Below are 13,658 nucleotides of genomic sequence, written 5' to 3' on the forward strand. Positions count from 1 at the left end.
ATAGAAATAGTCTGTACATTCCCTTGTTTATAATCATTCTATACCTTATAAAAACGTGGTTATGCACGGACTTTTTCTGTTTTTCTTTCGTATTCTCTTATCTAGTGTCAGTCAAATCTTTTTATGAATTGTCAGATATCCTCTCACAGTCTCACACTTCCGATTCAGGAAACCTGTATTACTCAGCTATCGTAGCAATGATCTCTGTGTTAAAATTATATTTGGAACGTGTTTAATTAGTTCTATCACATATGTGATAATGACTGACACCAATATTGTCCTTTAACACTTTACTCATTGATATTAGCACAAGGTCAAGGACATACCAGATATTCGGACACGAAAGCTACCTACGAAACATTGTTTACATTTATACAACGGCGAAATGTGTTATTACTAAAGGGAATACGACAAAATTGTATGTATGGTGATGTAAATGAAACCTTTACATATTGATACAATGTTCCGCTAAGCGTTGTCATTTTAACGTTTATTCGCATCACTCTATATTTGGAACGTGTTTAATTAGTTCTATCACATATGTGATAATGACTGACACCAATATTGTCCTTTAACACTTTACTCATTGATATTAGCACAAGGTCAAGGACATACCAGATATTCGGACACGAAAGCTACCTACGAAACATTGTTTACATTTATACAACGGCGAAATGTGTTATTACTAAAGGGAATACGACAAAATTGTATGTATGGTGATGTAAATGAAACCATTGCATATTGATACAATGTTCCGCTAAGCGTTGTCATTTTAACGATTATTCGCATCACTCGTCTAAATATATGAAGGGTCATTTTCAAGATTGAAAAAGAAAATGGCGGATCCCAACCCCATGGTAGCAAGAACGTGGAAATCTCACAAGCAACTCGCAAATCTAAGACTCGATTACTGTACTACATAGATCAGAGTATAAATAGAGAGATAATAGCTGTCCCCAAGTTTGATCGTTTTGTCTGTAGGTGATTGGGCAAGAAAGTGATGAAACTGAAATTTTCGTTTACGTGTGATAACACGCGGATGTACGAATTAAGGGGGTATTGACAGTGAAATAGTGTATCGTGAGTAATGGAGTTTATTTTGGACGTTTGTATCCAAGGGCCATATTCTATGTTGGCGTTTAGACTACTATACTACAAGATGGTGTCACTTTATCTTGCCATTAACGTACCAGGCACGAACGTGCTTCTGGATAAAACAACTCCATGCTTTGAAAATCGAAATCCGCGCATGCTTTGAAAAAAATGCTATGTAGGCTTGTGAATCTGGCAAGATTGTATGGTGAAACTTAGCTATCGTTAAGATCATCGACCACTTTCGATTTCTGTTTCAAACGTTTTGCATTGTTGACGTATTCCCACCACCACCTGACTAATATGGAGCCGAAACGTTGCCATATTAAGAGAAAATATAAAAGTTAAAATTGACAAATTATCATAGTCAAAATGGTAAAAATGGTCATTTTCGAGATTTTTCACTTGTAAATATCACATAACACAAGATCACTATATTAGTATCATAACAAACCAAAAATTCTGGTTATGTTTTTTCATCTTTGCATTTTCAACTATCAGAATTTCTCCATTGTAATTTCCACCACCACTATTTCTCCAATCGAACGGACAGAGGGCGTGGTTCCGGGTACAGCCGAAGTTGACGTCATAAGACGTCAGTATTTATCGTCTCGGCTAAAATTACTACTCCATTGGGTTATTCTTAAGAATTGTCAGATTTTATTTATTTTTTTGGAGAAATAAAATAAAATAAATTCGTTGTCATGTCGAACGACCTTTTGTTTAATTAGTTATGTCATCGAATCTTGAGGTTGGCTCATAGACCGGATGAATCTTTGACAGCACATCGGCATGGATGTGAGAGAATTTCTGGCGTTATATCTGAAATAAGTGAAACTATAAAAGAGGTGCCTGGCTGCCTTAATCAATTAAAAAAAAAGCTCTACAGTTCTTAGACGATGTAATAAATTGCAAACAAGACAATTAGGGCATGGTAGAGAGTATCATCTTTCGTTAGGAAGAGTTGATCGCCAAAGTTATTTATTCCACAAGAACGGTTACAATATTTAGTTGATAAAGATCTGTAATTTGTAGAAAAATCAAAAATAAAATATTCCCGAAAAGAGGTATGAATGATTGTTTCACTGAGTAATTTCCAGAATATATTAATTGACCTTTTCAATCGATCATGATAAGGTACGGTAGTTGTCATCGCAAAACATGCAGCAGAGTCTACCGGTCCCCTGTCTATATTAAAATGTAGCTAGTTGTCATTAAAACATGACAGTAAAGACATAAAATTTTTGTTCTTTTCACATTAACTTGGAGTTAAATAATGCGAAACTAGAAACAAAAGTTATATTAATTAAAATACAACTAGAAACAAAAGTTGTATTAATTAAAATACAAAGCGGGCCTAATTAGGCCTATGTACCTCTCCGACAAAACTCAAGAGTTAAAAAAACAAAACTATATTATTGACGGTCGGATGGTATCATGTTAGTAATAGTTATTTAATTTTAATCATTATAGCATTTTATACTTTGGCAAAGCGGAATTTTTTAAAACAAGTATCCGGTAGCCAGTATGTAGGCCTAATAAGGTTTATGTGGTCTTCAAGAAAAATACAGATGTGACGTCATCTTTTGATGTTGGCGTACTAGTACTTCAAAAAAAGTACACCTCTATGGTATCAACAATTAAAAATTGCCTACAACCATTAGAGCACCGTCAGCTAAACAACAAGAATTCGTTTGAAAGTGGAAGCATTAACTAGACCAGACTGGTGTGTTTGAGTCGATGGTTTGAGTCATTTGGGATCCCTGCAACCGGTTGGGAACGGACATATTTGGGTCTGAGAAAAGGCACTTTCAACAGTAAAAAAAGGCACAGTGGATCCGCCTCTGGTATTGTTCGTTGGGATACAGGGAAAAGCCCTAGTATGTGTTTAGACTATAGATTTCTGTAAAGGTGTATTTTACAGTTCCTGAGAAATTGTACTGAAAAGCATTTGAATACACACAAAAAAAGATTGTGTGTACAAACACGTTTCTGACATGCGCTCCAGAACATACCAAAATTGTAGGAATTGATTGAAGGGAAATAACTCTTGGTTAAGCTTTTCTTGACAAAATTTTAATCATGCCTGCTTCGGTGGTTTTCTACAAAATACAAAATCACAAAGAGTTTGGGTGCTTATCACACATTCGAAAATTGAGATGGTTTCTATGGTGTGTGATTACCGTTTAGCGCATGCGCGGTTGTGGGAGTCAGCTATCACACCATGCACTCGGCAAACCTAAACAGATTCCAGTACCCTGCATCTAGATGCAGGGTACCGGAATCTGCCGAGGTTTGCCGAGTGTCACACCATGGCCGTCGGCATCATTGACGTCAATGGTGTGCATTGACTCCCCGTGACGATAGGATTTCCCCTAAGATTTTCTGAAGGTCAAATAGGTTTCTATACTATAGTATTATCTACCAATATTAAATTTTACAGTATTACTATATCAGTAGAGGAAGTTTCTATAGTTTGTTTATTTCGATAAAAAGTAGAAATACAAATTGACTAAGACGCGGATTCACCAATAAAATAAAGTGAGCCGTAGTAATCTCGTTGATGGAAAATGTCCGGTCGCGTGACGTCAGAGCGATATTTTCCCGCGAACGTCTCCCGTATAAACGGTAAATTCGCTTACATTTCGATTGTCTGCGGTACCACTTCTGTGGAAGCAGACGTTAAAGGCACGAGGTAGTAGTAGTTAGGGCCTACATTTCGATAATCTTTGCAGATATTGAGACTGATATTAAACTATTACTACACAATTACTAGTAATACATTTAAATAAAATAGTAATTCAGAATTGTAGATTGGAGCGGGCTATATTTCAGCCGCTGGCTGTCAGATTTCACGCTGAAGTCACGTGACCTGGAACCCCTAATATGAGTAATTAAACATATAGGAAATGAAATGAAATGGGGTTTAACGTCCTACTGTTCTGCTCCTATATATATACTGGGCTAATGAAGACGGGCATACGCCATACAGTGTGCTATGAGGGAAATTTTGCCCGGGCAGTGGCACTATCGCCTACTTTATCGAATTCCAACTGCCAAGGGATCTTTTTACGTGCTTTCCAATGTATACACGGGACCTCGGTTTTTCGTCTCATCCGAAGGACTAGACAGCTGTCCTTGTCAGGCCCTCCGTCCTGCATCACTGACAAGGGGGGAACAACGCCGGAAAATCTGGATGAAACTTTCTCGGCCAATGCAGGGATCGAATAAACATATAGGATAGGCCTATATTGTGAAGTTGTAAAAATTATAAAAAGAAGTGCGCTTTTTTTAAATAAATTATTATTTTATCGTTTGTGACTAATTATAACCGCACGGTCTTGTAGGGTATGATTTCTTTGATCATTACCATCGAGTGGGCTACACGACTCGTGAACTGATTTTAAAATGCTCTTGTGTCTTAAAAATTGGATATTGGGATCTCATATTTTCACGGCAAGATGATAACATCAATATTGATTGACATGGACTGATATTGAATTCTAATTCTTTTTTTTTTTTTTTTTTTTTTTTCGAATATGGAAAACTTTAAGTTCGTGGTTAGCACCTTTAGAGGAATCATCTTTTCCAGTCACAATGATTTAAACTTGGATCCTGCTGGGAACCCCGGGCCTGTTAATTGCCTCCATATAAATAAACAGTACAAGACACCAATAAATAAGGCAGTGGGCATTTAAATGGGAAAGAGGAGACGAATTAATATTGTTGACAATGTATGTATTTAACATGAATCTTATTTGAATAAAATATTGTTTAATCATTACGTAGAAAATTCTTAGCTAAGATCACCAAATCTATTTAGTTAGGATTTATATTATACATGGAGATGTATGATTAATATTATTATTATTAACCTAACTAAGATCATGATAACTACAGAATCTTATTAATACAGTGAAGATCACCTCAACATTATCCATAATATTATGCAGCCATACATATGCTTATCTCATCCATGCGGGGGGGTTACGGTGGCTGTTTTGTATAAAAATATTGAGGTCCTATATCGCAGCACACATGGTTCCCAACTTTTATTTGACTATTTTTACAACCCCCTATGCAATATTTAGTTTTTCGGGTTTTTTTTCTGCCATAAATTTTATTTCTTACATAAATTTTATTTCTTACATAAATTTTATTTTTCCATGTATTTGTATGCTGCACTAGAGGATACTTTGAAAAGAACATTAAATTATAGCGTCAGAACACCTCTGAAACCCTTTCTCAATTATCTGAGATTATGATTGTGGTCTGATCCCCTAGACTGGGTTCTGTGTATCTTGATGATCTCCCTTCAACTGACGCGATTGCATTGCCATTGACTTGAGGGTATTTTTATTTTTGGCAGATAATAATACTTTCGATTTCTAAAAGTGATGAAATGAACTTGAAATCGAACATGTTTGGAAATAGTAGGCCTATTCTCACTAAGTAACATATGTAAACTTAGATCTACATGAATTAAATGTAGGTAAGTATATGTCTATTTTTAGTATTTATCAAATTGTACTAGACTAGGCCTAGATAACAAACCTTAATCTCTCAACCCTCCGTGTTTCGAGATAAGACATGAGGCCATTACCTTCAACGAAGCACATGCGGGAGCGATTCTCACCTGGCATTTGTAAACAAAATTGACAATATTTTTAATAAAAACAACGATTGATTATTGTTATTTATAATATTTCTGCCAGACCGAACTACAATTAAGCATATAATCCTACCTGAAACAGGTACAAATCGTCGTTTTTAAAATCGAAGCGTTAACCCGTTACTAAGACCGCCATCTTTTTAAACGATAGCTGTCATCATGAAGGCGGGGCTAAATATAAGGCTTTTATAACAGCCAATCAATAGGGCAATCTAAAGCTCTGTAACTATGAATTGATTTCGATGGCGGTAAATGTCAGACAAAAACAACGCTTCATTAATTTAAACACGAATATTTGGAGTTAGGCGACAGTTGTGCCACTACATTGGCCTCTGTAAGTTTAATTAATCATAATAGCATAAACTTATCTTATTTTAAAGATGTTACATGCATTAATAAAGAAATTGAGTTTGCTACTAATTAAATTGGAACTAAAGTCTAAAGGCATCCAATCGTAGCTAAAAACAAACACATCAGTATATCTCAACGTTTTTAGCTACGTTCTCGTAGCTAGACTAGGCCTATTTCATTTGTAAATTGTAGTACTACTAGGAGAAATGACATCATAGTATCATAATAACAACTGTGGCACAGATTAAAGTATAAAGAGTATAGACTTCCATGTTTACTATAGTTAAAGTAGCTAAGTCTCTAACTCAATATTATCCAAAATCTTCGACATTGAAAACACGATTTATTTGTCGGTTTAAATCAACATTTGATGTTGTGATCTTACCGGGAAAAGATGGCCTTCTTGATATCCAATATTTAAGACATAATAAACATTATACAATTGGTACACAAATCGTGTACCATAATGCGTTTCGAAAAAACGAGTCTAGGCATATTCCACAAGTCATGTCAAACAGTGACGCTATATTCTTATCTGGAGAGCATGCCCAATAAACACTATCAGCGTAGACTGGAATAACCAGATGCTAGAGATTGAAATTCGATTGAGAATACTGGCGTATTTCGCCGAATCTAACTGATTAGAAATTACAGTAAAAACAGAAACGATTGAATGTAAATCAATTTATATACATTCGTATTACATTACCGGTATTGTATGCGTTGCGAGCCATTTGTGTCAATTTCTAGGTCCCAAATATTAGCGACTTAGCTCCTTTCAATACATAAAAAAAATATGTCTGGAGTCAAAAAAAATCAACCACTTTTACTTCTTCACTCTGATATCTTTCATATGAATAATTATACAAAAGCCATACAGTTTTAGTTATATAGTTAAATAGATAGATGTTTGCATAATTTTTCAGACAAAAGATAAAGAAAAGTAATAGGAAATCGTAGAACAAGAAATATGGAAGAATTCAGATTTGAATAGTGAGTATCAATAGTAATTAAATTGAAATATAAAACCATAGGGTACTTCAAACAGTTGGGTTCAAGATCATTCAAAGGTCTGTCATTGAGTCAAGTGGAATGGTCTCGATCCCACATTTGTATGTGACAAGGAGTAGGGTCGCCTGCCTAAGCTCATGGGTTTTCACTGCGTCCTCTGATTTCCTCTGACTGGTAAAGACCCCTAGGTGTATGCAAATTAGTGCAATAAATTTGTGACATCGATGTTCATGTTAGTCCCAAAATGACCTAGTTTGTGTCTATTATGCTTCCTCATACTTGGTTAACTCATTAATAACGCATATAAGTTTAATGTTTATTAACGGATCATGCAAGTCTTACAATCAGATGTTGGTTGAAGCATGTCTGCCAGAAGAGTAATAGGCTCGCAGCCAAGGCCCAAAAAGGGGCTTAGATGGCGAGATACCCCTACCCGAGGTAGAAACAAAACACTTTGGATATTTTTTGATAGAGTCACATCACCAGAACTCAAAACTGGCTCTTGGGCAAATTTTCAACATGGCCCAATATATTTTTTGTTAGCACTTTTACCAATGGTCGAGGTTTCTTTAACGATAATAGATTTGATGGGGGTAGGGGTAGAACAAACTTGAAAATCATTTACTATCATCTGAAAGGGTAATGGGTGACAAGGTCATATTTTTGGTCAAAACTTTTAAATTTGTATATATGACGTAATTGTGATGTAATAGTGACGTCATTGTAATATACTCTCGTAGTGGTTTTAATCAAATGTGGATATTAAAAAATTCCAAAGAATTACTTGATGGTTTACAATCTAGATCACTTGCTTCAATCTCATCTATACAAACGTTTGACTTTTCTACTTTGTACACTAAAATTTCCCATAGTAAATTAAAAGCTCGGTTAAAAGACATTATTCACAGTGTCTTTTCATCTAAATCGGGACATGTTAGATATCAATATTTAGTTGTTAATTACAATTCCACATATTTTGTTAAGAACCATAGTGATTCCAAAAATAAATTCAACGCCAACAAGATAATTCAGATGTTGGATTTTTTAATTGATAATATCTTTGTTGAATTTGGAGGGGAAATTTATCAGCAAGTGGTAGGTATCCCTATGGGCACCAACTGTACACCTTTGCTTGCCGATTTGTTTCTCTATTCCTACGGAGCCGATTACATACAGGCACTCGTAAAATCAAATAAACGATTAGTCAGACATTTTAATTTCACTTATCAATATATCGATGATGTTCTATCACTGAATTATCCAAAATTTAGTGATTATGTAGAATTCATATATCCTGATGAGCTCGAAATTAAAAACACTACTGACAGTGACAATTCCGCTTCCTACTTGGATCTGCGTCTCGATTTTGACAATTGCCATAAACTTAGTGTTAAATTGTACGATAAACGTGATGACTTTGACTTTCCGATTGTTAACTTTCCATTTATTAGTAGTAACATTCCAATATCACCAGCTTATGGAGTGTTTGTGTCTCAACTAATTCGTTACGCGAGAGCTTGGTCATTTTATTCTGATTTTTTAAGTAGATCGAGGCATTTGTCATCTAAGCTTCAACTACAGGGATACTTGCGAACTAAACTTATTAAAACCTTTAAAAATTCTATGGCCGTCATATTGACTTGATTGGTAAATATAACATGTCTCTCTCGGCTACTATTTTAGATTTTTTAAGTAGATCGAGGCATTTGTCATCTAAGCTTCAACTACAGGGATACTTGCAAACTAGACTTATTAAAACCTTTAAAAAGTTCTATGGCCGTCATATTGACTTGATTGGTAAATATAACATGTCTCTCTCGGCTATTATTCTAGATATATTTAATTGACGCGTATACTATCTCCCAGATAATGTCTGTCTACTACATCGTTAACACTGTTCATCACGCTATTTTACCGAGATTTCGCCTAATAGTTTGGATGCAGCTAAGCTATGGCGGGTGTGGCGCCATTAAGACAACCATTCCATCCTTCAACCACAGCCGATCTTCGTTCTCCTCTGCTTTTCCCTGCTGGTCTCAGGGTCTTATATATACCTTCGTATTACATTCTTGTAAATTACAATTCCACATATTTCGTTAAGAATCACAGTGATTCCAAAAACAAATTCACGGCCATCAAGATAATTCAGATGTTGGATTTTTTAATTGACAACATCTTTGTTGAATTTGGAGGGGAAATATATCAGCAAGTGGTTGGCATTCCCATGGGCACCAACTGTGCACCTTTGCTTGCTGATCTGTTTCTCTATTCGTACGAAGCCGATTACATACAGACGCTCGTAAAAACTAATAAACGATCAGTCAAACTTTTTAATTTCACTTATCGATATATCGATGACGTTTTATCACTTAATAATCCTAAATTTAGTGATTATGTAGAATTCATATATCCTGATGAGCTCGAAATTAAAAACACCACTGACAGTGACAAATACACTTCCTACTTGGATCTGCGTCTCGATTTTGACAATTGCCAGAAACTGAGTGTTAAATTGTACGATAAACGTGATGACTTTGACTTTCCGATTGTTAACTTTCCATTTATTAGTAGTAACATTCCAATATCACCAGCTTATGGAGTGTTTGTGTCTCAGCTAATTCGTTACGCGAGAGCTTGTTCCTTTTATTCTGATTTTTTAAGTAGATCGAGGCATTTGTCATGTAAGCTTCAACTACAAGGATACTTGCGCACTGAACTTATTAAAACCTTTAAAAAGTTTTATGGCCGTCATATTGATTTGATTGGTAAATATAACGTGTCTCTCTCGGCTATTATTCTAGATATATTTAATTGACACGTATACTATTACCCTCTCCCTGATAATATCTACTACATCGTTAACACAGTTCATCGCGTGCATTTTGCATACCGATAGTTCATTGGCCAATCACGCTATTTTACCGACATTTCGCCTAATAGTTTGGATGCAGCTATGGCGGGTGTGGCGCCAGGCAGGGTAAGCTTACTCTTCCGGACACCTGTTACCACTGTTTGTCGTGTATTTTGTACACGGTGAGCAGTCCATTTGCTGATTACACTATTTTGCCAGATTACACTATTTTGCCTATACCGTTTGTTTTTGGAACACAACCGGTGTAGGTTGTCATTGATAGTCCGTTGGCCAATCACGTTATTTTGCCGAGATTTCGTCTAATAGTTTGGATGCAGCTATGGCGGGTGTGGCGCCAGGCAGGGTAAGCTTACTCTTCCGGACACCTGTTACCACTGTTTGTCGTGTAGTTTGTATACGAGGAGCAGTCCATTTGCTGATTACACTATTTTGCTTGAATACACTATTTTGCCTATAACGTTTTTTAGGACTTCGAATTCTGTCTTATGGTTTGGATTGTTCGTACTTGGTTTTATTTTATTCTATTTAATCAAAAGCATTATCCCTACATCTGGAAATTATTTAGTCCGTAATTAAATACGTACAAATATGTACGTATATATATATATATGTAGTGGACAGCACAGTTTATATCTAGATCAAAGGGTTCGCAGATATCGAGTTCAAATTGGTTCGATGTATCTAAATAAATATTTTACATGTGGTGGTAATATGATACAAGTTATTGAGCACTTTGTCATATTCAATAACAGATACTGTAAAACTATTAGTAGTGATAACAGAATATCAGTTCTGTAAAAATAAAATTTATTTACATCAGGAACATAAATATAAAACAGCTACATAAATTAAACAGGAGCATAAATTAAACAGGAACTAAACTACACCAGGAAACAATAACATTAACATGATAAGTATAGAATTAATAAAAACATTTTTATTTTTATCGCTTTCTCTTATCTCATGACAATCAATTCCTTTTAAGAATAGTTCTTTTCGAACAGATATCAACTCACAGTCTCATATAACAATACTTCGTCTTCAGTTGAAAATCGACTGTGTGTAATCACTCTCTACTTCAGATCAGTAAGGATAACTCATGTTTTGCGTCACTTACTGATTCTTCAAATCGTTACTACGATCAACCATATCAAAGATCTCTGTGTTAAAATTATACTTAGAATGTGTAAAATGATTTTTAAGGATCACCAGTTAATAATTCAACGATTTTTCGAAGAATGGCAACATACAGATATAACGAATTTCGAATAGGGTTGTCAGTCCAAAAATGGTTAAATGCTATTCCTGGTATAGACAAACATACGATGAAGCGAAATCCCATGCAAATATTACATTTTACTTCTTTTGTCAACATAATCTGCGCGTAATACAGGTTTATATTTCTTCGAAGTTGTAATTTACGATAGGCTGATTGTTGTCAGGTAACGTCCGCCGCCATCTTAAGCTGTTTGCGAAATCTAATTGATGGTTATGTTTATACTCCGACTGAATACAAGCCAGGAGAAAAGCTATAGCGTTGTTAATTATTTTGATTTTGTTTTCAAAATTAAATGTTAAATAACAAATTATAATAAATTGATATTTTCAGAAAAATTCAAATCGCGCACCGTTATTTTTAAAAGTAGAGCATATTACAGAATGAATTTAACGCTGTGTTTCAGTCACAGAAGAAATATATACAACACATGGCCTACGGCCCCGCTGTGCTTGTGCAACCATAATATAACAAATAGTAGCGTACTATGTACCAGAAACTGAGTATGACGTCATCTTTGAATTGTGACGTCATGTCTGAATGCGAAATCCGTCAATTGAGGCGCAATTCTCCAAGGAACCATCATGCCTAATTTTATGTCCATCGTACATGAATTGCCAGAGCCTTAGACTTTTTTCGAAATGCGCCACCAACAAGAACATGATCAGTAGCGCCAAGGGGCCAATTACTGTCCCCAAAATGATATTGTGTGTGCTATTTGCGATTTTTTTTATTTAAATCACACAGTGTGCTGGAGAAAAACACAAAGTATAGCTTATCTGAAGCTTCTTAATTGTTAAATAGTTGGATTTTACGCATAGAGTCGATATCTATGATTTTTTACAGTTGCTATGGAAACCAGAAGAAATAACTATTATAGTCCGTTTTGAAAATCGCCCAAGAACCGATTTCATAATGTCGATAAAATTACCTTTCCAACTATACCAAATAACCCTTGTTCTACCATAGGTAGGGATATCGGAAAAAATATGGGCTGAAACTGCTAGCCTATAAGATGTACAAGATAAGTGGACCTGGGGTCACAAGTTAAACAGATTAATTACCACCCGATTAACTCATTATACTATGAGTAATAATATATAACATGAGTTATTCATTATACTATGACTATGAGTGACAATATACATATTATGACAGTGTTGAGTGAAATATGTAATTTTCTTAATTTTTTGGTAAGCAAGTTAAGTAATCTCTATATTTTATTTCTACAATTCCCACAAGGCTGCTATAATAAAATTATAATGCAATTTTCACCCAACATGTACGTTGTTCAAGATTTACGTAATTTCTAAGCTGTTTTTATTTAATATGACAGTTGGTTGGACAGTACTTCATACCAATTGCCCTTTTTTCGAAGATCATAATAATCTCGTTTACATCGTGCTTGACCGTAATTATTATAGCGGTAAACGGCTTTGTTGTAGAAAATTCTTATGACACGCGGACAATACGTGATTAACTAAGAATGGACCGCTTCACACCTTTGATAAGATTCCCAAATATCAATTAACTTTTATTGTTCACTACCAGGCAGTCATCATTAATTATCAACACAACACTCAGTATATAACTCTATAACACCAATTACGAGATTATGTGGCTTCTATACATGTGCATTATTCTGTACTGGCTGTACAATAGTATAGTAACATTGTGGAGGTCAATCGTAGCCATGTTTGAAAATGGGAGGTTTGAAAAAGAAAGGCTCTTTTTTTCAGCATGCAAAATGACCGATGGGTCAGGTCTAGTTACGGTCATTTTCCATAGCTCTAGGTCTTGACCGGCATATACGGCCAACATGGAACCTATGGTTAAACCCCATTGCTCTCTCTCTCTCTCTCTCTCTCTCTCTCTCTCTCTCTCTCATACCTTAAACTCTTTCATTATTGCTTGCCATTAACTACTTGAACATATAGCTGTATTGTTATGTATATTCTAGTATTGAAGATGTTAATATTGACCAGACCGCTGTTGCTTTAGCAACACAAGTTCTACAATGTCAAGAGAGACTTTTGCTGCATTTGAGAAACACAAACCAATCAGAGGACACAAGTAAGTTACATATTGTCAGTTTCGTGCATTCTCTATTACTACTTAGTATTTACGGTACTACTTTTTTTTTTTAGCTTTTTTTTATCGTTCTGTTTCTTCTTATGGCTAGATTCTCATAATAATCTGTATATTTTTGTCCTCTGTCTTTCAAAGAAGGTGTGGAACTATTAAAATCTATCTGCAACTCTTTGAGGACAAAATAACTATGCTTCTAATTGAGGTAGAATGTTCAACTTGGTATAGATGTTCATTGGGTGAGCATAACTCTACTTCTAATTGAGTGTGAGTGGTGAAACTTGGTGCACATAGTT

At 35.2% G+C, this 13,658-nt stretch overlaps 1 protein-coding gene across 2 annotated transcripts in view; it reads left to right on the forward strand.

The window, feature by feature from the left end:
• The first annotated feature begins 4,690 nt into the window (after positions 1-4,690).
• The window catches only part of LOC126814540 (uncharacterized), a 28,871-nt gene continuing 19,903 nt past the window's right edge, over positions 4,691-13,658 (forward strand). Inside the window, exons 1-4 of one of the 2 annotated variants that reach the window (XM_050539763.2) lie at positions 4,691-4,826; positions 5,462-5,584; positions 7,042-7,108; positions 13,235-13,347. In XM_050539763.2, coding sequence (XP_050395720.1) covers positions 7,086-7,108; positions 13,235-13,347 — 136 coding nt within the window. In that variant the 5' untranslated portion in view covers positions 4,691-4,826; positions 5,462-5,584; positions 7,042-7,085. Of the gene's footprint in view, positions 4,827-5,414; positions 5,585-7,041; positions 7,109-13,234; positions 13,348-13,658 lie in introns of those variants that run through there. The other variant, XM_050539764.1, reaches the window with a different exon arrangement.

This window comes from Patella vulgata, chromosome 3, assembly GCF_932274485.2.
Source record: "Patella vulgata chromosome 3, xgPatVulg1.2, whole genome shotgun sequence".
NCBI lineage: Eukaryota > Metazoa > Mollusca > Gastropoda > Patellidae > Patella > Patella vulgata.